At 39.8% G+C, this 26,474-nt stretch overlaps 1 protein-coding gene across 5 annotated transcripts; it reads right to left on the reverse strand.

The window, feature by feature from the left end:
- Window positions 1-263: 263 nt before the first annotated feature.
- Window positions 264-23,503, reverse strand: cxxc5a (CXXC finger protein 5a). 5 transcript variants are annotated; one of them, XM_059352411.1, is made up of 4 exons: window positions 23,386-23,503; window positions 23,203-23,260; window positions 13,427-14,445; window positions 264-1,715 (listed from the first exon to the last, which is right to left on the reverse strand). In XM_059352411.1, the coding sequence occupies exons 3-4, from the start codon at window positions 14,219-14,221 to the stop codon at window positions 1,671-1,673; spliced, it is 840 nt and encodes a 279-aa protein (XP_059208394.1). In that variant the 5' UTR covers window positions 14,222-14,445; window positions 23,203-23,260; window positions 23,386-23,503; the 3' UTR covers window positions 264-1,670. The 5 variants fall into 5 exon arrangements, with proteins under 5 accessions (XP_059208394.1, XP_059208396.1, XP_059208397.1 ...); XM_059352413.1 differs by having other exon boundaries at window positions 23,199-23,260; XM_059352414.1 differs by having other exon boundaries at window positions 264-1,712; window positions 23,203-23,492.
- Window positions 23,504-26,474: the final 2,971 nt, after the last annotated feature.

Genomic DNA, 26,474 nt, shown 5'->3' on the forward strand with positions numbered 1-26,474 from the left:
TTTCACTTATCCATGTCTTGATCCAAACTTCATTCCATGTATGCATAACTCATCCAGCCCTTAACACTTTATCCAGGCTTCCTCTGGATAGCCTTTTTAGCTCTGAAGACAAAACTTCCCATCAGTAATCCATGTCTATGAATGATTTTCTGACTGTAAATGTCATGGCTGAATGTCACAAAGAGAGAAGAGTGAAAATCATTGAGAGAAAAAAAGACATTTGGTAGGATTTTCAGGAGGTTTCATGCATTTCGAAGAAACACTGCAATCAAAATTGTTCTTATTCAAACATCTTTTAAATAATTTTGGTTACATTTTAGCATAGCAAGGCTCCATCAGTCATTCCACTATAGGAAGATATTACATAGGCAGAGAGAGAGAAAGATCTCAGTGAAACCAAGGACATCGTGGTGATCCAAACCACCGCCTGATTTACTTTTAATGAGTTCTGCTTGCGTCAGAATCTGTGAGAATTTTCCAACACCATCCAATTGTAAAAGAAAAGGGAACATTTTTTTAATTCATGGAAAATTCATACTTAATGTTCTTTTTGTCAAATCAGCTGTTTAAAAAAAAAAAACATGCATATAGACAAGTAGACAAACATCAGAATTGTAATTTTTGACACGAATACATGCATTCCTTTTTATTCACAAAACCAGTCCAATTTTCTAAACAAATACAAAGATTGGTTATTTTTAAAAGCTGTAGCTACCCAGCAACATAACAAAATCATGAAAATATAACAAAAAAAACAAACAAATAAAAAAAAAATGTAATCTTGTCTCAGTGCGTTCAGTAGGGTAGACTTAGAGCAAGTGCTGTCTCTTAGTGCTATTGCCCCGAGCAGTGTTGTCACATGCTCAGTAGGGCCACAGTAACATAAGGCTGCCAGTTTCACTAAAGGAAAAGTTTGGAAATGCAGATGAGGGCTGATTGAGGAGATTACAGTAGTGACGGCTCGGGCGAACAGCATCTTCAACCCAGTGAAGAGTCTCTGGAGATCCGCTCAATAACTTTTTCACTTTAGTTTAAATCCAAAATCAACAGCGTCACAATTTAAAATATTTTCCTTTTTTTGTCTTTCAAAGACAACCAGCGACCTGTCTGAAAACTAGACTCTTTAACAAAATGAATTGGAAATTAGACAAGGGTTTAAGTAACATAATGGTGAAGAATTACAATAATGTTTGCCATTAGCCACTAGTTTTGAAATATAGCTGTAAATTTACATTCTCTACACAAGTACTGTATCTTTCCACACATGAACAACATTAACACCAAACACAGAAATTAGTTGATTGTCCACACTCAGTCCGTCATTTCTGTTTCTGGCAATGAACAGTTCCATGTTTAAGCGACAGAAAAAAACCTGCTGGAAAAAGGGACAAAAGGTACCAAAATGGAAACATAGAAAAGGGAATGAAAGTTGCCATAGATGCTTTTCTTTACGCTTCATTTTTGGTTCAAGGAATAAGTAGGTGCATCCATTACCCGATTGATTTTTTTTTTCTGTTCTGCTTTGTTTTTTTGTGTCATTGTTGTTGTTTTTCTTCTAGAATTTTATTTGTTGCTTGTTTGTTTATTCGCCAGTGTCTGTTCCGGAGACAATCCAGGAGTTGGCATTGCACTTGATGGCAGAGCTTTGGGTAGGGAGTGGAGGAGGAGTCCTACTGGAACCACCGGAACGCCGCTCCTGTAGGAAGCATCACCTTCTTGGAGAAAGCAGAAGACGAGGGGGAGGGGGAGGGGAGGGGGAGAGAGAGGACAGGAAGTTGGAGTTGTTAATGAAAAACAGCACATTTGCGATGCTAGTAAAATCAAATAAACAACTTCACTGAGAAGCTACTGTTTCTTCCAACCTGGTCTCACAGAAATCCGTGAAATAGTCAAAATATTGATTTTTCACTAAAAATGAGAGAACTGTCCGCCATGTTTTTTGTTCTGACTGCCGGGACCTTGAAAGTCACGTGACTTGGAACAAACCAATAGCCACGGGATATGACTGTCATTAACTTGCATTGTAGCGAAATCCGTGTCAGTTTCACGGAAATTTGAGCGATTCCGTGGCTATTCCACAGATTTTGAGTTAAGCGAAATCCGTGGCTATTTCACAGATTTCTGTGAGACCAGGTTGGTTTCTTCACACATTTTTAGTAAGACATACATACATATTGTTTCCCTCCTGCATTCTCTGTTATTAAGGACTGCAGCTAATGACTGTAGTTAACGATTCATTTATCAGGGTTTGGTTTTTTTCTTCCCAACAGTTGCGAAGATCCCTGTTTAGTTGTCTTTGGCAGCACCTATGGCAATAAGCAGTAATTGCAGATTTGCCTTTTGTTTGTTTTTGAAGTTTCATTATCTGTAGTATTTCCTTTGTTTGTTCAGCCATAGTACCCATGGCATTAACTGAATGCTCAACTATCGGCTAAAAAGTCACTTGAATATAAAGGAGAGAATATACACTTCCTCCTCATTAACCTGCCCGTCTTCCTAATAATACACCAACCTCATCAGCTACCACTCCACCACTGAGAGTAACCATTTACTCACAACAGAAGTAAAGACTGGAAAACCCCCACTATGCCTTAACTCACAGTATTACACTGAAACAACAAGTGATTAAAGGCTCAATCAACTTTGATAACTTAAAAACAATATTGAGACAACTAGAACATCTACATTTTTTTCTAAAAACTTTATTTTCCAGGTTGAAACAAACTTTTTTCATTTTTTATTCAAACAGATGAATATTATTCTTCAGGCTAACTCTGGCTCATTCAGTCTGACTGTTTATTAATGTTCATTGTCCCTGGAAAAATAAACCAATACATAAAAAAAATGTTGACTTAACTTTCATTTCAAGGCAGCAGGTGAACTTTGCATTTTTTAATAATGAAACTTATTTATTTCAAATTATGAGATAACTGTCTTAGAATTTTAAGAAAAGTTTTAATCTCTTGTTTTTCGAAATTATAAAAAAAATTGTCTGGCAGATTTTTTTCCCCATCAAAAATTGTAATTTTAAGATATTTATCACATTCTAAAAAAGGTGTTTTTTCCCTTAAGTGAATGCATTATGCTTTCGAAATTGAGTTGAAGAGTCTGTTGCATTAGCTCTGCCTATCCTCTCTGGTGGACCAACTACTGCTGGATGATGAAATGGTCACTAACTGTGCGCTGCTTGTGGTTTTTCCGGGAATCTCGCCACAGACATCCAGGCTGTAATGCTACAATCACTAAGCCATATGCTTTATCCACATCACCTTATTAATCTTATTAGGCTTTTTTTTAAATAAAATCCTCAGGATTAATGTATGGAATGTGAAAGAAGTCTTCAAACTGCTTGTTTTGTCCAAACAACCCTCACATTCAATTTGTGATACTACAGAATATGATAATAGAATAAAGCAGAAAATCATCATGTAGGAACCAGTTCATGTTTACTATTTTTACTTGACAAATTACTTAAATTATGAATGTGCAAAAACTAATCGATTAACTTCCATTACGCTCCATCTTCCTGGATGAATAGTAAGTGTGAAATCTCTACATCCTGCATTGTCTGGCCCAACAGCTGCCCCCCTCTCTCCTCAGCAGCACCACAGGAACGGGCTTCAGTCCTGGCTTCACACAAAACCCGATATGCCACATTTATTATTTAGCCACCACACGCGTTGCTCTCCCACACTATCATCGATGATTATGCCACTCTCTGTCCCTCATTCCTCTCTCGCTGTGGTTATCTGTGCCTCTGATTGCACCGAGCAGGAGTGGCACACATGCATGCAGCTGCAGGGCTCAGCAGCGGCCTGCCAGTCAGGAGATAGAGAGCCGCTCCAGGTCCCTGGAGCTGCAGCGCGGCTGGCCTCCTGCGAAGTGCAACTCGATTCTGCAGCACGGATTCTTCCGTTAGCCAGCTCTGCCTGGAGCGAGCGAGGCAGGAGGAGCTCGGCAAACATTTATGCACCCACACACACTCTCACACCGAACCAATATGTATTCAAGTACAGTCACACACCTCCACACACAGTGGCACGTTAACCGGCACTCACAATACACCCCCGAAATCACACCAAACAGTGAGGCTGTTAAACTAAAATTCTCATACACGACGGTTTCAAATTCCCTTTTCCATCAGTAGGCTACTCTACAGCAGAGGGTTTAATACGGAATCAGACATACTGGGAGATACACACTCATGCATACAGTCACACTTATCTAATGGAAAGTGAAACAGAAGGTGTACTGCATGTTAGCGTCATAAACTATTCACATGTCTGTACTCCCTCTGAAGATATTAAAGGGATAGTTCAGATTTTAAAAAGTGGTGTTGTATAACTTATATACTTATTCATAGTCAGTATATTAACTACATAATATGGCGGTCAGTATGGCTTCAGTTTGGACAATAATGCAGGAATATAGGCACGGAAGCTAAGCAACTGATGAACAATGTAAACTTAAGTGTACACTATATTTAGACACCTGTTTAAGTCGACATGGGGAAATGAAGCAGTTACTGGAAAGCCACCAGACTCCACTGACAGAAACAGTCATTTTATTTTAATTTTTTTTTTTGTATTAACATTTTTATTATTATACAACATAAGATAGACACAATAGTAACAGTAAAAGTAACATTCATTCAACAGTCATTTTAGCTTGCAAAACACGGAGTTGCTGGTCTATCGTTCCATGGATCAATTAGTTTGTTTGTGTCATTGTGTGGCTTTATAATAGCACTAGCGACATGAACAAGTTTACTGTTTGAGGCAGTGGTAGACCAGCAACTCCTGTGTTCTGCGAGTAAAATTACGTTTTTTTGTCATTGGAGTCTGGTGGCTTTAAAGAGGGTGTAGATATTGACTTAAACTAGACACATAAACTTAAACATGGCTATCTGACAACAAGGTAAAGCAGTGAGACATCACATACACTCAAAGGGATTGATATTTTTTGGGGGTGGCTGAAATTTTGCTGCAAGAGTACATTTCTTAGTTTCTCATATTCTTAATCATATTTCTTAATCATAATCTACTGTAGATGGTACACTATGGATATGGATAAAATCCACATACAACTACACACCCATGAAAACATTTCAAAATATGTCCACATTCTAATGAAAAAAATATTTTAAAAAAGGTTGTGTCACCTGAGCTAATCAAACTTCTTTTGTGTGTCTTGATGCACCATTTTCTTGCACAGCTGCAGTGAAATTATGAGTCTTTCAACAAAGGCATCAGAATCAAATAGGCCATTAGTGCAGAGAAGTTAGTTTGAAACCAAAAACAATACATGTCCTAATTATTTTTCAGGGCCACTTAAACCGCTCCCCTATCCTTGAATCAGGGGTGTAGTGGTATTTTAAATGGCATTGTTCATATCTGGACATGAAACTGAGTGACAGCGGGGTTTGTTCTCCACAGGTTTCATTTACTTTTATTTCAAAAGTTGACTCCTGCTGACAAAAATGAAACATTTTTGCTCAAGTAAAAATACTTCAAACAAGGTAATTATTCTGGTTATCTCAGCCAAATATAGCCCACACTGTGCTTTATTTGTTAAATTGACCTAATCAGGAATAGTCTGACAGCGGAGACACTGAAAGCCACAGTGCTGTCCGTAGCCCCCACATGCATGTGCCAGTTCACATCAGCCTCTCAAATTCATATCGGTTTCTCAAAGATGTAGCAAACGCATACATGTTTAGGAAATTATTTCAAGCTCACATGAATATTCACAGGAACAGAAAACCTGGAGGTTAACAGTCAACATATTGCCAACATTACTTTATGGTCCGTGTGTCATCATTGGCCCGCCATCCATCTCTGTGATGACCTTTCTACAGCAGCGCTCAGCTGTTACGAAGACAGTCAGAGGGCAGCAACATCTGGCGCTGCCACAGATGTCAAAAACCTGGTAAAAGCCGGACGGACCATGACGTAATGTGTGGGAAGAAAACCAACACATCCGCTCGCTAAAACTGTAAATGCTGTTTTTCCTCATTATCAAAGATGAGCAATCAATGGTAAAAATGGCAGCAGTTCAGGAATAAAGAAACCCTTCCTTCACCAACACTGATTGCACCGGTTCAAACAGATGGAATCTGTGGGTGTGAAGTGGCCAATCACTAAAATCGATGGATGTGTTTTTTCAAACAAGGCAGGCGCATTTGTCTTAGCGTAACACACATTTGGTGTACAACAAACAACAAAAGTAGAGAAAAGAAGCATCTGTTATTTTTCGAACAAACCGCCTCTAAAACAAGCTAAATAAATCCACCACAAATTACAGGTCATTCCATGGGAACTGCCCAGATTGGACCATTAATTTTCAAGATGTTTGATCATAATTAAACCAATAATTTTACATTCATTCGTATGAAGAATAAGTCAAAACCACAGTGCATGTTTTACAAGTTCAATCATTACTATTTTTATATGTATATATATCATCATACTAAAGCTTGTGTAGGGGTGTTAATATTTAAAGTATTAAGGTCAAAATTGTGATAAAAGCCAAAACAAAACTTTGTCTGAATCTTAATGTTTTATACAAATTGATTTGGAAAATTTCACTAAAAATAGTTTCCCCCCCTGCATTTTGAGTAAGTGTGTGGATATGTTAAGCTTGACAGAGAAAGTTCTGATTGAAAAAAAAAATCAAAACTGCAAACCAGTTTTTAATTTTAATTTGTCTTCTTCAAACTCTTAAAGATGCAATTTCCTCTTATTAATGCCACTTAAAAACAGTACGGTATGTTGGTGCAGAAATACATTGGTGTTACATGAAACCTATGGACACATAAATCAATGTATTTTAAATTTGATTAACACATTTCGCATAAATAGGGAAAGATTTATGCTCTTAAAAACAAAAACAAAACATTGATTTATCTCACATGAATGTAAGTTATGATCAGAACAGACATGACAAAATGACTTTAAATTAAACACTGTAATTGTATTATTTTATTTTAGTTCATGCTAAAAAAGTACACTTGAATCAGTGTCACTATCAATGACAATAATATCTACAGTATACAGCCTAATCTTTGCCTTTACATTTTGGGAACCCAAACTTAACAGTTTTCATAGAATGATTTTTATAATGGCCCTTCAGAGTACATCACATTTAGTTAGGTGTTACTGATGCAAATTCCTCTAAGCCACTTTAAGCCATCATGAATTCAGTTGTTGCCCCAGGGCACTACTGAGCCTTCTGGTTATTGTTTTCATGGCTTTATCGTCAACAATTGTGAGGATTCCCTTATGGACACCCACGACAGGATGAACGCAAAGCATCTCCTCATGCAATAGTGCATGTGGGATGTAACACTGTCTGCTGCTCACAAGGAGCACAAGAGTAAACCTTTAAAGCAACTGAATCAAAACACAGATCACTTCCAGCTGCAATGAACACTCACTGTTAGTCCGACTGAAGGAGGGAAGCATTTTCCGAAGCCTGCTCTCCCTTCTAGATGTAATTTGTGATTGATATGTAAATACATTGGTACGATTTTTCTTAATGAACCAATTTATAGATCTCGTAACCAGGTCTTTAACACACACAAGCTGATCCATTAGTTCAACCTATACATTTTGTAATCAGCCAAATACACGCTCAGTTCAATGTTGTAAATAGGGCTGCAACAAATGATTATTTTCCATTTATCTGCCAGTTATTTCTTTTAATAATCTATTGATGATTTTGGACGGTGATGACTGCTATTTACCCATTTGTTCCAAAAACCTTAAGCCATTCAGTTAACTCTCATGATATATTAAAGAAAACAGCAAATTTACATAATTGAGAAGCTGGAAATGAAAAGCGATAGAAACAGTTACTTTTGATAAGATTAACTTTTGCCGATCAGCTAATCGTTGCAGCTCTACATGTGAATATGTATGTTGGATATTAATGTTTATAATGGCTTATCTTAACAATATTTACAACATTTTTATCGACACTGAAACCGAGGAAAGGCTTCATCCTGGATTTTAATTTGGCTGGCCGAGTTACCCTTCAGATATAACTCCCTGCTAAAGAAGTCCACTGGGGAGCAACTACAACCATTAGATCTGGGAAAAGTAATTTGATTAGTTTTGATGCTCCTCACATTGATTTTATATTTATTTGGCTCAGGTGGTGTCCAAAACAGCTTGGCGACTGTGCCTAAGCCGTATAATGGCAGGGAAAACCCTGTTGTGTTAATTCAGTGAGCAACTTGAGAACAGGTCTAAATGAAACTCTTCTGTTGTCAGTCTGTGTCTGTACTAGACTGCAAATTACAAAATTGCTGCTTAGTGGATGGACTACCCTGTTTTATTCATTTATTTTTACAAATAATACCACAGACCAAAAGCAAAGGACTCTTTTCTCAATGCACTACACTCCAGTGTACAGTACAACACCTGGGATGCCTCACTGCCTTCTTTCTCTCTGTCTTCCTTAGCCTCCTCTGTCCACTCCAACTTGTCCCTCTGTCTGCCCAGCAACTTGCCCACACATCCATGTGTCTCGGTGTCAGTCTGCGTGCCTGTCAGTTTGCATGAGCCTCTTCTGTCCTGACTGTCTGGTGTACGGTGTCTGGGAGGCAGGAAAGACCATAAGGGAATACGCTGCTCCCATATCAACGTCTCATACTGGCAAAGTGGCCCCCAATGGACAACACTAGTATGTTCAGCTGTTTAGCTGTGTCTGATGGCAAAGAAGCACAGTCTTTGACACAACCAATACATTTCAGACTAATTACAATATATTATTCTTATATTTTTTTTAAATACATCAGTACAGTATACCCTGAACGTACAATGACATACAAGTAAAAACAAGAACAACTTCCTAACCCTGACCCTCCTCTTTGTGTTGAACAGCATCGCTGAGACTGACACCACTGGAGGGTATTCAGACATAGAGCAGAAAGGAACTGCCTTCCCACTTATTTCTCTCAAATGTAGCATTCCCAGAATAAATCCAGACATCTTCAGCCAGTGAGCTATGAGGTGGCAAAGGCCTCAGCATGCTAACTCCCCCTCACTTGCCAATTTTACGCTCCTCTTTGAGCTGCCATGAGCTTTCAATGGAAACCGTCAACACCCTTAAAATAAGCACACTGCTGCTGCTGGACTGCACTTGTGTACCGACGCGTATACGCTCACAGGCTCGTACAAACACACGGACAAAATCCTCCATGCAAATACAGTAAAACAAAGCCAAAGTCTTTCGACGGACATGCGCCTGCACGCACAAAGCAATCAAAACCATATGACAAACTGACCGCAATACGTAGGTTAAATAAGACTTCATGCCCATTTAGAGATTGCACAGTGAGCAGAGCAGCCACAGCAGACGGAGATGTGCCGCTCTATCTTTGATTGGAGGGGAATGTGACACTCAGGGGCTGTTTGAGCTACAGCTGAGGCTCACTGCAGTTCACTCTGATAGCTAGGACCATCTTCTCTTCTGGCACAGGTGCTTCCTGAATATGCATCAAGAAAAAGCAGGAATTTCTCCTACAGAAGCCGTGTTTAAACATAATAAAGAATACATACAGTAATATAATATTACATCATCTACGCATTATTGACATTTGGGATTTACTGCTGACTCTCTGCTCTCTCCTGACACAGCACATCCTCCATGAATCTTATCCTCTGACATTTAGCTTGTACTGGTGACATCACGCTCACTGACAGTGCGGCCCAGGCCGTATCCTCTGATCTAATCACCTGCTGAACAAGAGCTGTTGACTTAATAACAAAGCCATTCGAGACAACTACTAGACTGCTAATGGGAAATGTATGAGTGCATGAGGACAAATAAAAAGCAGGCAAAATTGAAAATGGTGTACTGCTGTCGGAGCTCTATACGGGGAAAAAAACCTGATGCAGCAATGGTGTAGAAAATCAAGTTTGTGGCAAAGAGGTAACAGGTTGCAGACCTCTGACTAGTCTCATTCTGATTTCAAACCTATTTACCATCCATATCTTTTATTTTGTCAGTTGTGCTGCAATGTATACAAACTATTTTTAAAGGGACAGTTCAACCCAAAATCAAATATATATTTTTCTTTATTGTTGTGCCATTGATCAATCTAGATTGTTTGGTAGGCTCATGTAGTATTAAAATAGTTTCTAGATGAGAATCTCTGGATTATCTCAGCCTGATCTCACACCCAACGTGTCAGATGCCATGCTTTATCAAGGCCCTTGCCATCAGACATTGACCCTTTAGTGTCTGTATAAGACACAGCAAGCTTTCCAATGGCTGCCATGTAAACCTGCCCACGTCATTATTAGATGTTCTGAGCAATCAGAGTAATATAGTAGCGCAAATGTCCATTTAGAGTGGTAAACCAATCACCTGGGTTTGACCCAGGACACTGGAGTTTGTGTCCTGTGTGAAACCAAAGTCATTATTGCTATTTGAAAACCCACTTTGCATGTAACAAGCAAAGAAGATACCATCCCTGACCACTCCAACCAAAAGTGATGCTTAATATTGGTATCTGATGAGTTGGGATTGAGAATGTGCTGATTATCTTTATTTAAAAAAGAACACTACAACATGAGCTACAATAATTTTATGGTAAATGCCCCTTCATAAAACAAACTTTGCAATGTAAAACCTTGTAACAAAGATGCCCAAAGTACTGTAAGGAACTTGAAAAAGGCTATTAGGTTTAAAAGGCAACATTTAAGGAATATTTCAGGGATCACCTTGTCACAAAGATTTGATTTCATGCCGTGGGTTGTCAGGTGATTGAGGTTATGGTTTGATTCATGCTTTCTGTGTGGGTAGAGGTGTAGAAGCTGCACACTTTGGCACAAATGTTTCTTGCCTTTTCCATGGCAATCTCATGCCAAAGACATTTAGTATGACTGTGGCCCTGCACAAACCCTTAGTTATCTGAAAAGGCACTGCATCTTTTTACAGATGTCATGTTTCATCAGTGTGCTGTTTCTTTTGGCAATTAATGAGATTCTGAGCATTCATGTAATCACATCCATTTCTAGTTGATGAAAGAACCAACTTTAGTGTAACATTATTCACGATTCAGCCAGGTGAAATATACTAAAACGTCATTCTGACTCTGATGTATTACTAAGTACAGGCTGAAAAAAAATGTTGCCTGGACAGCAAGCAGAAACTTTTAAAAGTACAATATTCATTAGTCTAATATTGTCATAATGTATATGTTAAATTAAGTTGCAAGCACAGATTAGCCTCCTCATTTCTGGTCCGGAAAGAGGAAATTGCTTGACAGACGCATTAAATAAATTAGCAAGTAGTACATACTTTCACATGTCAGGAGTAGAAAATATGTGCAAGGCAATTACAGGACTAACAATTACTAAAATCAATAATCAGACTGCTATTATACTTGGTACTTAGAGGCTTGGCAGGTTTTTGTACCCTGGAGTTTCTTTCATATGAGGTGGCCACTGGCAACCTCAGCAGACTGACGTTTCAAGCAGCATGATGACCTATATCAACATCAACATTCATGAATATTCAAGCCCCCTTGGGTTTGGCATCACTGGTGTGAACGACTGGTATTAGGCTAACTGCCATGACAACATCAATTGCAAATCATAAATTAAAATTAAATTCCTTTCTGTTGCAGACATTGAGTCGTACCACCTACATAGCGAGTCGACACATTTCACCATTTTGGTGAATCATCGACGGAGAAAAAAAGAAACCTCTCATTAATTTGCAGCTGAACAATACAACAGTAAAAAACAACATGCTAGTTTTCAGAAGTATTACTCTGATTCTCAACTTCAGAGAAAGTCAGGTTTTTTCAGTCACAATGGCACATGATGACCAGCATACAGACCTTTTAATTCCATACATGTGGGCACTTTATAAATCAGGACTTTGTATTGTATTAATTGCATCTGATTTTTTCGTATTAATCTGACTTGACTTGTACATTAACTTGTTAGTTGAAGAAACTTTAAAACACTATTCCAAAGTCACAGTACACAGCTACTGTTACAACTCAACAGCAATTTTTCTTTGCAGAAACTACGGCATGGTTGCTTATGATAACAGACATCTCTACAGCAGACATTTCCAACACAGTTTTGATTTAATTTTGGGTTGAACTGTGCCTTTAAACATTTAGAGCAGACAAAACAAAGTAGACTGTGGCAAAAAAACAATTGTCCAGCCGATGTCAAAGCTCCATGAACATCAATGAACTAAGCTATGGTAGTAGAATAATCTTACATACATAATGACATCACCCCGTGCTGTGTATTTCACTGTGGATGGATATAGCACATGGAGTTGAACAACCAACATTTCAGCCCTCAAACAAGAGGCCAAGCTGTCACCCTCAATCAACATCAGAAAGAGAAAGAAGTAAAGCCATTAGCAGTTTGAAGCGCAGATTCAGTTTGTGTCAATTAGACCAGAGGCCTCTCCACTGGTTCATGTTCACACTGTGTTACATACATACCCAATTTATTATGTAATGCCAAAGTGACACTATTATCCATCGATCACAAAAGTTTATTTCCTTTGAGATGGAACATCTGCTGGAATTGATTTTGTGATTGGTCGCTCTGTCATCACAGCCGGGGTTAGTTAGGCCACAGAGTGTGATGGAGGTAACCCACAGGAAGTTGGAGGGACATTTAGATGAGCAGGAGTGTCAGCAGAGAGAAGGACAGAGGCAGCAAAAGTCGGGGAGGAGGGGCATGTGCCACACTGACACCTGGTACTCCAGATGACAGCTCTGTGGCCAGATGGACCTTGTTACATGCAAACACATACACAAACATACCCCTGCGTGTACACTTACACTCTCACACATACTGTACACATATTCACAATTACTGCCACTCCGCCTCCACATATACATATCTATGCTTCACAATTAAAACATATGCACAAGGAGGATGTACTTGTGACCAAACAGAAAATGCTCCACAGAAGGGATTGCATTGTGTAATCTTTAGTTTAAGCTAGTGCATTAGCCTTCCATTTAAAAGATGTGGGCAGGGTGTGTGGTTATGGTGGACAGATTAAAGACACCCCATGGTGCATGCTTACCCTGCACATACCCACCACACTCCTCACCACCTGTCATTTCCCTGCTTGTGGAGCCATCTCCTCACCAACCTGTACTAATTTTCTTAAAGGGGAATGGCATCCAGGTATGATCCAGAAGTTCTTTCTGTGCTTTCAAGTGGGAAGCTGAAATGTGTTTGTTTTGCAAACTCTTTAGTATTTAAAAAAAATAATTATTCCAGTTTTTAACAGGTTTCTAACTCTGTGAAAGTGCACCCCAATATTGTTAGTTTTTCTCATTCAAAGCAGACCTGTTGTAACTCTTTAAATTAAACCTTTTAATAATTATTTTTGGGCCAAAATACAAAGGTCATAACCACTGCCCACTTACCTCCAGAGCAGCAGAGGGCTTCTTCTTCAGTTCCTCACATTTGCGAAACTTGCAGATCTGGTGGCCTGTTTTGCGATTCCGGCAGCTACTGCATTGCTCGCAGTTAATCCGCCGTCGGCAAGGTGGACACATGCCGCAACGTTTTCGCTTCTTTTTACCGGAGTTGATAGCAGAGGCCAGCTCGCTCTGCGCCGGGTACTCGGCCAGGCCGGCCATGTGCAGCGCGCTGTCCGCCAGAAACACTCCTGCCGGCGTCATGATGAAAAGCCCCGGGTTGAAGGGGAAACCACCCCCTACTCCATATGGGAAGTCAACAGGACCACCTACGGCGTCCGTGACAGACGTACCCTCCAAGTCGCTAGCCCCCGAGCCTGCGTCTCCACCGCCAACTCCCACTCCCATGCCTCCAGGCAGGAGCATGTGCTCCATACCGGCCCGCTTTAACAGTGCTGCTGCCTGGGCAAAGTGCAGCAGGCCATTCTGTCCCTCCAGAACCTGTTCTAGGGTCCGATCCAACTTGGCTGCTGTCAGTGCGGAGACAGTGGGCTGGGGCTGCGGGGGTGTCGGAGGCTTGGCCGAGTGGCTCTTAGTCTCACTATTGTCCTTGTGTCCATTGCTGGTGGCAGAGGGGACTGCTGTATACTGGGAGAGGGTACGGGACTTCTTAAGGCTCTTACTGAGGGGCTCACTGATGATGCCACTGCGGTTCCTGCGCTCTATAACAGGAGAGTCCTGTTTGCAGCTGTTCCGCTCCTGGTCCTCTGTCCGGCCCCCCTCCGACAGCCCGCTAGACATGGTCCAGAGCGTACGTGGCTGGGTTGGGGGTGAGGGTGGAAAGGGGGCAGGGGTGAGCAAGGAGGGGGAGCAAAGACCTTTTCTCGGGCCGTTCTGTGCCCCGGTGAGAGTGGCGCCTCACCTCAATGGACCAATCAGCCAGCCGTCACCAGGCAGGCCCCGGAGCCTTCTGCCTGCACTACAGCTCAGCCCTCATCCACGTTCTTCCATGGGCCACCTGGAAACTTCACACAGGAAGAGAAGAGAGGTAAATTACTCATCTATGATCACTTCACCAAAACACTTGAGAGATACATTTTCCATTTTTGGTAATAATCAAATTAGGCAAATACAAGCAAAACTAAAATGAAGAACTCGTCTTTAAGATGATATGCTGAAATTTTAGTTCAGCATTTAGTTTAGCAGTTATGGAGCAAAATTATCATTAAATTATTGTTATAGGCCACCTGAAGAACACATTATCCATATATACTCAGTTTTAGCTCCATTTTTGGTCTCTACCAACTCCCGAAGGAAATATAGGACTATTTAGCTGCTAAATGCTCCTCTGTGTTCACCAGCTAGTCGCTAACTTTCGCTGTCTACTTATGATGTTGAGCAGCTGCCTGCTGTGGCCTCAAATGACTTTATGAGACATTGTAGATGTTGTGAGTATAGTTGCAGGTTGGACAGCTAAACAATGAGCTGAAACTGCCTATAAAGCTCCATAAAGCTGAGCCGAGCTGCAGGGATGTAAATATAGACTGTGCAGGAAGTGCAGTTGCACTGGTGCCTATAGGGCAAGGGAAATTTGTATTGCCCCCTTGGAAATACACCTGTGTTAAAGGGAGATCTCCTGTTAAATTTAAAGTGGTGCCAGTTGCTATATTTCCCCTCTAAAAAGCAAATACATTTTCTATAAACTCTAGAAAAAAAACTCTAAATAAACTACTCAGTTAAATAATTAATTATTTGGGGGATTTTTGTCAGATACATACATGCAATGATGATTGTGGGGTGTTATGTATGTTGATGTTGTACAGTTTCTATTTTAACATGTAATGCAGAAATATATAGTAGCTAGTTTACACAGCACCCCGACTTTTTTGATGTCAGAGTTGCTGCAACAAACAGCTTCTGCTGAGATTACAGATGTCTAACCTCACTTACATAAACTTCTTAATCTGTTGCCTTATTACCTGCTTGGAAATGATACCCAGGTGAACTCTTTGACCTATCAATCCTATTTTTCTGTAGATCTCTGTTAGATGCAAATAAAACTGTCATTACTGTCAGATTGTTTTAGTGAAAGTAGTCACTTGACATAATTAGTATTTATCTGTAATAATACATAAGCCCTATTTGAGACAACCATTAAAAATAAATTGTAGTCCCCTGACTTTAGTTCAGTCATTTAAGAAGTGTTGCATTTATTGACTTACAATTACATGCTGAGATCCGAGTGTATAACCTTGTGATACAATATGCGTGTCCCCTATTAGACTCTCGCACAATAATCTGGGAAGCTGCTGAAAAAGCCCAGATACAGAACAAAGAAAGTTGATTTTCTTTTCATTTCCATTTGGGTGTATTATGATTGCTATAATTATCTATATTATATTACTTTTATAGAGACCAAACCTGTAGAGCAATACCATTAGGCAAAATATTAGCTGAAACAAAGTGGTGAGGCTTATGAGGAGGGTTCAGCAGACTCCCCACTGGACAGAGATGCATCCATCCACCAGCTTTTAGCGTAAGATTCCTGTGACTGCTCATCTATGAAAAGAAAAACTATGCTGCTATTCTCCTGACCTGTCCATGTTCACAAACAAGCATACTACCTCCCACAGAAAAGCTGAGGAAATGGCCGGGCCAGTCCTTATAAGGGAAACAAAGGGAAAGGGAGGGGAAGAGGATGGAGGGGGGGTGTCTGTGCAGTGTGTGGAAATTGGAAGGCCAGAATTAGTGGGAGGTAAAGCTTCAAAGGCAAGAGCACAGCCCCCACATTCTCACCAGCTCAGGGGGATGTGGCGCCAGCGAACCAGAGCCAGCTCCGCAGCCCCTCAGCCCCATAGTTTCAGTTTCTCCCACTACAGCACTGACCAGGGTCCGGTTTCCTGAAGGCATCTCAAACTAACTGCATCTCTGCCCAGTTGTGGTTGAATGCATAACAGCGCTGCAAATCAACAAACTGATACATGGGTGGTTTTGGTGGTTTAATGGAATATTGGACCTGAAATGATGTGTTTAGTGGTCAGTTATAAATACTTTAAATTAGTTAGAGGTTATTTTTAATCATTAGTTAATGATACATTGTCGCAATTGTGCTCCCTGGCAGCTGTGCATCTATAAAACTAAATCTTGGTATCTAATTGTACAACAACACTACTTCTTGATTAATCATGGCCTGGGAGAATATCCAGCTCTGATCCAACTGCTTCATCAATGCTCTAAATACAGTAAATGTGATAAAAGACTTGAGTTTTCCCCATAATTAATGAACTGGCACATTATCAATAGCTAGAATAAATGAGTTCTCAAGTCGGCTACAAAGTGACGAAGTTGGCAGTCGCGGCTCATGAAAACAGTTTCAAAAATATCACCAATCAGCTGTAACATAATGATTCAGCCAGGGAACTATTATCAAACCAGCTGACCTGCTGATGACACCACTGGCTTTCATAAAAAAAATTATAAAAATTGGAAATAACATAAATTCAAACGGCTGCTTTCCTAAAGTGTGGATGATCTTGACAGTAAGGATGTGACAACACTTTTTATTCTGCTGACTTGCTTTGCGTCAATTCCAGCAACGCCTGCTCTGTGACGACAATGCAGTGACACACAGTCTCTTTGCTCCTTCAGTGAAGTATTAATAATTTGACAAATGACTAGGATTTATACGCACAAGGTTAATTTGTATTGTTGCTGAACAGTGTAACAAGTGCTAAAATGCTTCAGTCATCAAGGTTATATAACTCAGTGATGTCATAGAAAAATAAACAGGTAAAAGTGATAACACACAGAGTTAGTGTTAAATGGCCAACAGTTATCCTATGATGTGTAAAACAAAATCAACAAATTCTTATCATTTTATCAATACTCGTAGACAGTCATTTTTACACAACAAAAATTGCAAACTGCACTTCAATAGTCAATATTCTGCCACAAAGAAAATACTAAAGCTCCACCATACCAGTCTTAGATGAAAAACACATGTACGCAGATGTGTATCTTCCATGTTTACAGGTTGTGTTTGCACCGCACCACATTTGTTGCTTTGGTCTACCACACTGTGTAACGCATGAAAGCATGATCACCTATTTTAGCCTCACACTCAGCCTCCTCTGCTGTGTGTGTAGAAATCTGCCTTCCATACTGACCTATCAGTCACACTCTCTCCATCATCATCCACCCTGAGCGTGGCATATAGTCTTAGGCTAATCACCCTCCTCCAATTCCAGCGTCATGGCTCTTCAGATCGCTTCACCACATCATTTACAGAGGAGGTTTATGTCCTTATGTGAACTGTCTCCTAAACCACAACTGTCTCTAGCACTGAGAGTGCCATTGCCAAACTGCTGAAACCAGATAACTGGTGCTGTTTTGTCTTTTAAGCATGTTCACGCAATTATCTGCAATGTTATAGATTAAGTGCTCTGGTTCATATTAGTGCCTTACACCTCAGGTTTCTGTGAATTGGCCTGACAATAGCACCAGGGTTAAAGTTATCTGTCATAATCATATCACTATATGGACTCTTTTTCAAAAAAATTTTTAAAAATCTGTACATTGTTTAGAAAAAACATGATAGTTGGTAAGGGAAAAAAATCCTCCTGAATCTACAATTCACAAATTCACGTCATCCAAAAAGAGGCAATACCTTTTAAGGTACTATACAGGTCAGGCTTTCCTCATTCAGTTTGTATGATTTCCTAAGAAAAGTAATACACTGGAATTTGTATGTATTCAATTAAATGTTGACCAGCGCAAAGCAAAGTAATATTAAAATGACAACAAGGTCACATGTAGGGTCGCTGGAATGGGTATCAGAAAGTTACGCCAGGAGCTCTTTTTGCCTAACCCTGCTCTTTTTGTGCAGGTTTTTATGGCTAAACCTAAAATACATGTTTAAAACGGTGATTGTGAAGTAGGGTACATGTTGATAGTATATTTTACGGTCACGTGTCAACACGTTAAAAACAGCGCTTATAGCATTTCACATTTCGTAGAATATCATACAAATTACACTGCAAACAGTACTTTAATAGATAATAGAACTTTGAATCAACGTTTTACCATTCCAGTCAGAGAGACTGAAGGGAACACAAAGCTGAAGGCATTTCAAAAACCTAAAAGATTTGGGGCTTTAGTAAAAACATTTGGGGCTGGAGACCCAGAAACCACCCCCTACCCCTCCATGCTCCCCATAGAGCCCTGTAACTTGTAGTCATGTGTTAAGAGAGCCACATTTCTTGCCCCGCAACCTGTCTCAGTTAAAAAATAGGTGTAAATATTAGCTATACCTGATATTTCCTTAAGTCTTTCTTCAACGTGCTGCACATGGACGGAGATAAAGATCTGGGTATAAATGGTCTGAATGATCAATACGTTCTAACAGCCTTTCTGGGATCGACCAATGAACTCAGTTGGACATTGTAGAACACAGATGTGGCCTGAGAGGCTTGATCTAAACCTGCAGTCCAAACATCCATAAAAATGATAGGTGGCGTCTTGTGTCTTGTCTTGTTTAAACTGCAGCAAGAACAGTCACAGTTTATTAATATTACTTTTTGAACCATTTCTTTGATGCCTGATTCAAGGTAAAACTGAATCTCTTTGTTATTACACTTTAAGGAAAGTAAATCGGAGTGCTGGATAATTACTTTAGTTTTAATGGTCAATAAGTCATTTAGTGTAGCCGACAAAATATTGACTAGCCCAAGGAGGTATAACACAGCGTTCTTAATGCGATTATAAATGTTGCTGTTCATTCAGTAAAGACACTTAGTGAAAATCTTGACATTAATTCCAGCCTCTTTTGTTGAATCAGCTGAGTGATGTCAGCTCAGTAGCTCTGTCACTTTGTGGACACTTTGTCAACAGCAGCTGGACAGCAGGACCTAAGAATTTCTGAATGTAGGTTAACAAAATTTCACATAGGTAAATACATGATATATCAATTAGTAAGGAAAGTTTGATTTTGTTTAATCTGCAAAGAGCTTATAAATGAGTCTGGATCCACATATAATGTAGCTGTTCTGTCAATATATACCAGTATTTGTGCAAACAGCCTCATGAAAATTCAGAATTGAAAATGTGAGGGTGAAATAGGGTGTTGTTAAACAGATGTTCCTGCTCTGCAGAATGCTATTGATCCTTTGAGAAAAGAATCCGTTGTTGCTGTATCTCTTTTTTCTACTTGACCATGCTGCCTGAAAAAAATCCTCCCCTGCTGTGTATAGGTTTGTTTATATCGTATAATTTGCATTACACTTGCAGCTCAGTTTCAGTGACCTGAGACACTCAAATTAAAGGAAAGGTTTAGCATTTTGGGAAATGTGTTTATTTTTATTCCTGCAGAGAGTTTAACAAGATTATCAATATCATGTCCTTTATCCCAAATACGAAGCTACAGCCAGACAATGTGTGCATGTTGAGGCTACTTTATATGATAACATGAGTGCATCATTGTAAGAATGCAGAACAAAAAGCCTCATTTTGGTTTGATGAAAATTAAAAGTGGGGGCTAGTTTTATCCCTAAAGCGTGGGAAATCATAGGTGAATAATGTACTCATATAATATGAAATCAGTTTTTGGATGCATGTCAAGCATGAAGGCATACAAAATATACTATTCATGTTTTTTTTTTTTTACCTAAATGGAAATTGATAGTCTGCCTTGTAAACCTGTTTGGGCTGGGTATTTACTGAAACTACACTGACTTCAGAATACAGATTCCTTCATGAATATATTTTCATTGTTGAACAATAATTAGTCTAGATAATTTTGCAATATTCAGCTGTGAGTCCTTTCCAGTGATGGTCAATGTGAGAATTTATCAGCAGTCAGGTCAAATTCATTTGTAAATCTGCAGTGAAGTCGAGTGGCATCTGCATGCCAGCAGTACAAGGTGCAAATGTGTATCTTCTTAAATTCATAATCAAAAATAAATAAGAAATCATCTCTGCATGTCTGAAATAATAATTTGCCGTGAGGTCTCGAGTAGGTTTAATTTTTTAAAAAGTTGGTCAATAAACTCCTGTTTACGTTACAGTTTTGCTTATCCAATAAATTATAAGAAGACTCAATGCGACCCGGCTAGAAGGTTCATCAGGCACAACACTGCAGCAGGAGATGCTTAGCTTAGCATACAGATTGGAAACGGGATACAGGGGGTTTGAAGGTAACAAAATCCACCTATCACCAGCTCTAAAACTCACTAATTAACACACTAACCTGTTTCTTTAATCCATATAAAAAGTGTAAGTGTTTAAAAAAAAACAACAATTAATCATTTTACATTAGGTTATGTGCTGAACTAGTTCTTGTTCAGGACCAGTTGCCAGGCAACCAGCAGAGACACCAGGAAGTTACTAGTTCTGGCCATTAAATAGTAACCCTCTGTTAAAACGCCCAACAGTCTTTTTAGCCAGCTCCTAGTGGTAACTTCATTCTTAGTGTATGAACATGTGAGTGGTTGGCTACCAATCTTCCCATGTGTAACTCAGAGCAAGAAAGACAATAAGAGCTTATCGAAAAACTTCTCCTTTAAGCCATGATGCACAAACATGATCAATGCATCCTGCATACCTGAAGCAAAACTGGTCAGAACATCTACACCGTGGGTCAAAACAATACAAAACCATTCAAAAGCTTGATTTAATGTCAGGTGTTAGGTATATGAATCATTGGCCATACAAGCAGGTCTTCAATGTATGTGCCGCATTTACAAAAACATTTTAGCTGAAATCAGTTGAAGTCGTGATGTAATAGAAAATACTGTACTCGCACAGTAAAACCAATGAGAGGTACTTCAGAACGGCCGCAGTGTTGCTGGTTGACCGTTGTCAGCACTGTGATGCTTGTATGAGCATGAACAGCTCATTTAACACTCACATGCAGCTCTCAGCTTGTAAAAGCTCCAAACTTTTAACAGTTTCCTCAAATAAGCAGTTTTTCTTTTAAAAAGTGTGTATAAAAATGGATGTCACTCCACCACACCATACAGTGACAACTGAGTGATGGATGAGTGGTTGGTTGGTTCAGTAGTTCAATAGGGTCAATCAATAGGTGATGGAGGAAAGCATTTGGGGCCAGTTTGTGTTTACATCTCCAATTGTTTTTAAGAGTGTAGGCTAATACGCTTGTTTAGAGCAAAATCTAAACAGAGTAAACAACAAATTAACCAAGAATTACCAAGGGATGTTTCTCCATCATGGCTGCTGAAATATTCAACACACTGACTGTCCCCACAGTAGCCTAATATTACTGGTCAGAAACACATGTTTGGGGCTGTGATGAACATTTAGGGTTAACGCAAGGTATGACTCTATGAAACCTTCTTTACATAATGCATCCTGATTGATTTACATATTTTAAAACTAAACAAATAGTCCTGCTAATTGATATAACATCAAGTTTGATTAGACAATTCACCTTCTTCACTGAAGTAAGTTTCCTTCCCCGACGTCACTGCATGCGCAGGTGCCAGGTAATCACAGTCAGTTTTGTTTTTCTAATTTCCTGCAGGGTTATGAGGCATTTGGCCCGCCACAAACTCTGGAGCAGCTGACTTACACCTCCAGAGACGCGAGAATACTTAATGCATTAGTTCAGGCGATGCAAATGCAGCGTCCCCCCTCCCTCCCCGCCCAGACGCGCTGTCTGCGGACTCTTGTACTTGTCTACGGTGAGCTACACATTCTCTATTCCTCCCACCTCCTGTCGACTGACGCGCGCACACGGACACGCACACACTCACTCATACATGCATAGGCTGCACACGCAGATGCACAAACAGAGGAAGTTAAAAAAGCCTGGTGACAAAAATAAGACTCAAGGCTCCATCCGTGGTCTATAACCTGCTGCTTCTTATTCCCCCTAATGAGGCTATATGCACACAAAAAGTTAGAGGAGAAACGCAACCACGCCGTGCATACTGTGACTCCAAATCATTCGCAAACATATGGAGCACTTGGAGCTGCGATACCGGAGGCTGATAGCAGGGAGGGGGGTGACTGTAAATCTCCGGGCACCGCGGTGAAAACTGGTGTACCTGGGAACTTTCTAATGATGCCGGCAGAAAAATAAAGAAGAATATGACATTTAGAATAAATAAAACCAGACTGATTTCTTCACCTGTCCTTTGCGAGCGGAAAACTGTGATATCCACTATGTTTTTAGTGTAAAAGTTTCAATTAGGATAGACAGGGTGACGATCAGTAGGAGTCTGTTGTCAGATGTAAGCATGATCCGACTCTAATGCGCGTCGATCATTTCTTTCATTAACTGGAAGCATTAAGTTTAGTGCGCATCATTAACAGCTGATTCACAATAAAGCATCGGGCTTTTGGTTCAGGATCAGGAGGCGACTTATCAAATAGAGAATTTTGAAAAACTGACAGCAGCTTTATAATAACCCTCTTCAGCCCAGTACAGTGCTGAAGCATCGTTACCTATCCAAACACCAGCTATTTTAAAACGGTATTTTTTTAATTTTCTTTCAAGAGTAAAAGCAGATGAAAATAGCTGGCTTTTGTCTGGACCCAGTGATCTATGAGCACGGTAGCCTATCTGCGGTACCAGCATATGGTCTGCAGTCGCACATTTCCAGAAGAGCCCCGCTTCACCCCGCTATAACTTGATCCTATAAGAATGACATCCCAACTTTCAGCAGACTTCAACAAAGTATGATCCCCCCTATCACCACCCCTCCTCCCTCCCCTTCCATGTATCTGCATATTTGCAAACACGGGTCCATTTTATTCGCACCTACCAAAGCAGATCCGAGCAGAGGGGAGGGCTCCCACAGTCCGAGCGGTCCGTCTCTCAGCCTGCCGTGCAGAATGGTGACAAAAAAAGAAAAGGGCAGGGGGGAAAAAAGCTTATTCTCCGAGAACACAATCCTACAGAGTGCCTGCCTGTTTATGACAAATGTGAAAAGAAAAAAAATATTCACCGTCAGTTATTCGGGAAAAGCGTACTTTCTCTGAGGCTGAACGCGTGGGTTCCCCCAGCTTTCTCGGTCCTTGCAATCCCACCTCTACATCCCCGCTTGCAGAGAGGAACATGCAAACACATTTCATAGATTTTTGGAGCTTCGCGGAAAAACCGAAGTGGACTTTTCTGCGGTGCGCGCGCTTCTGCTGAGGCAATAATAAACCGAGAGAGAGTGAGAGGCTCAGTGTGATCTCAGGACAGCTGAGGGGAGAGGTGTTGATTCAGAATAAAGCTGAGGGCTGAGGAGGATCTTCACTGCTTGTGTTTCTTTAATGGGGCTCCATCTTAACCAATAGCCTAATATTATTGATTTAAAAAGAACTACATGTATACGGATTAGTTTTAAGCCAGCGACACAAAATTGCCTGGGTCTTTTGTTTCATAATTAAAGAATTAAAAAATATAGGCCCAAAGAAACATTTTTAAATGTTAGTATTTGCATTATTACACTTTTGTGACAAGTGTGAGTTTATTTGCTTGTTTGTACTTTTTTTGTCGAAAGTGGATTGAGGCTGGTGGAGGGTAAACACTGAATGAATTCATCTGGAGGAGTGTTTATGATCCACCATGGGAGGCTGACAGCAATCCGCCTCATCCCCGGTCGCTCCTCCTCGCGCTCAGCCCCAGAGTCCACTCCACCTCTTTCGACTGTCCTGTCTGCTGGCAGGCGGCCAACCCAAGTGTGTGGAAATGACACCGCCAGGGCGGCAGAGATTTTCCTTCATTTCTCTCCTTCCCGATCGCAGACTGGCTGACATTGGCTAGAAAGTGGAGCAGCTCGTCAGGGACAATCAATGCGAATCGATCGAGCTGCGCGGTTGAGGCTCCAGAGCTGGAAAATATCGCGGCAGCTGAAGAGAGAGAGAATGAGAGAGAGGGAGAGAGACAGAGAGAGAGAGAGAGAGAGAGGAGGGGGTGTTCTACCAACTCTGCCAGTAGCCAACCAACCTCCCTGCAAACAAATATGCTCTGGCTCTCATAAACATGACACTCTCTTAGTAAATACTAAAAGTCAAGAAGCCACCAAATGTGTAATTACGCACGGGGTGTGTGTTCCAAACGCATACACTGTAAGGATGTCCACCATAACAAGTTAATTTAAAATGTATTTAGTGTATAATCACCTGAAATAGTGAGTTAAATTAAATGGGATCCCAATGGGATACAGTCTGTTTCCCTTGTTTCTAAATGTTTGGACTTGTTTCAGATGTTTCTCACTTGTTTCTGAAAATTATCTCACCAATCAGACATTTTTCAAGCTGGAAAATCTGCTTGAAAATACAGTACAACACACATCATCCTTATTAATACACAATGCATAAAGTTACTTTGCATTGTGATTTATTTGTATTAAGGAAGACACTTTCAATATAAAACATTGAAGAAACCATTAAATTGAAATAAAATGTGAGAAAATGCCTTTATCTGATGTCTGTTTTTAGTATCATGCAATCTAAGTCAGTATAAAAGAGTGGGTGTCATTAATTAAAATGATGGGCATCTCATTTTGGAGTGTATCTCCTTAGTCACCCAGTATTATTGCTTATTGCCCAAGATGTGTTTGTCTAATTTGCGAGGCATTGTGACACTTTCACTGAATTGTTTGTCAGAAGATTAAAATGTTATTTTCATCAAAGTTTTCAGATTAGATTTTTTGTGTTTTCTTACAGCTGTTAGTAAAAAAAAAAAGAGAAAGAAGGCATTGGTTTAACAATTTAGGCTGGTTAGAACATTTCACTTTTGTACAGTTAAAATGGGCAAAGAATATCTCTGTTCCTCACACATAATATAATTGCAATCCTTATTATAGACACACATCAGCCCAATGTATGTGCTTTAAATCGCACAAGAATTACTACTTTATTTTTATGTATATTCAGAGTACAAACATGAAAACTATAATCAATAAGATCTTAAGCATCCATAACTGGAAAAAAAATGTTCATATTTGTTTTGCCAAGTATACTTGTAACCTAGAAGTGATGTGATGGTCACTAAATTGGCCTTAAAGATGAGGAAACTAGACACTTTTTAGCAAGAACAACAACAATATATGGCATTACGAGACCAGCAAAACAAAACACATTGAAGAAAAGATCCATTTGTTTTTCAAAAAGCTGCTCTCACTACCACATGTCCCCCCGTGTGTTCACTGTCTGCCTATTCACACCTGTGTTGTTTTCTTTGCAGACCAATCCCTTCAGTCTCAGGTTAAGTGACTTTTCAAAACAGCTCACCAAAATTAGCAATGTGGTTGGGGGTGTGAAAAGGATCCAACAACACACTCCCAAGTTGAATACAAATTGTTGCAGTGTTTCACTGATATGTTCCAAACATGAGAACATTAAGATCAAAACAGCTACAACTATTTTCATTACCAAAACACATTTGGGAGGAGATGTAATGCTACTGTGACCTTTTTTGAGAGCTGCATGTGTTTGAAATGTAGCTGTTACAAAGGTTATCTTCATGTGATATATATTCAACAAGACTTCCAAGCCATACGGCTGGATAGGTCATTTGTTCCTACCCTCTAAAGAGAACCACAGGAGCATTTCCTAAATTAGAGCCATTTACCAGGAGCAGGAGATCAACATCTTATCTAAATAGTCACAGTTTTGAAACACGTGGGTAATACTGTGAAAAATTGCAGTTTGGTGAGGTTACACCAACAAAACTATTAGGTCCAGCCCTCAGGATGCTTTTTGCTCCCTTTTTTTTACTATTATTTCCTATGAGCCTACATGTTAGGCAATCACAAGTTGATAACGAGTACCCACAATTCTGTGCCATTAGGCAGACATGTCTCTCGTGAAATGATGTAAATGCAAATATTAAGGTACTTCAGTTTAAATAAAGACTCATACAAGTCTCACATTTGGCATTGACTATGCTGAAACAAAGGGTAAAGTAACTAAATAAGATAGTGGGGCTTTCTATGCCTCTATTTTGAAAAATCACTGTGATTTTTTTTGTCTTTTTTAGGATGTTGAGATATTTCAAAATAGAGATCCAGAAAGCCCCAGTATCTTATTTTGCTACTTCCCC

The sequence above is a fragment of the Centropristis striata genome, chromosome 15, assembly GCF_030273125.1.
Source record: "Centropristis striata isolate RG_2023a ecotype Rhode Island chromosome 15, C.striata_1.0, whole genome shotgun sequence".
Lineage (NCBI taxonomy): Eukaryota > Metazoa > Chordata > Actinopteri > Perciformes > Serranidae > Centropristis > Centropristis striata.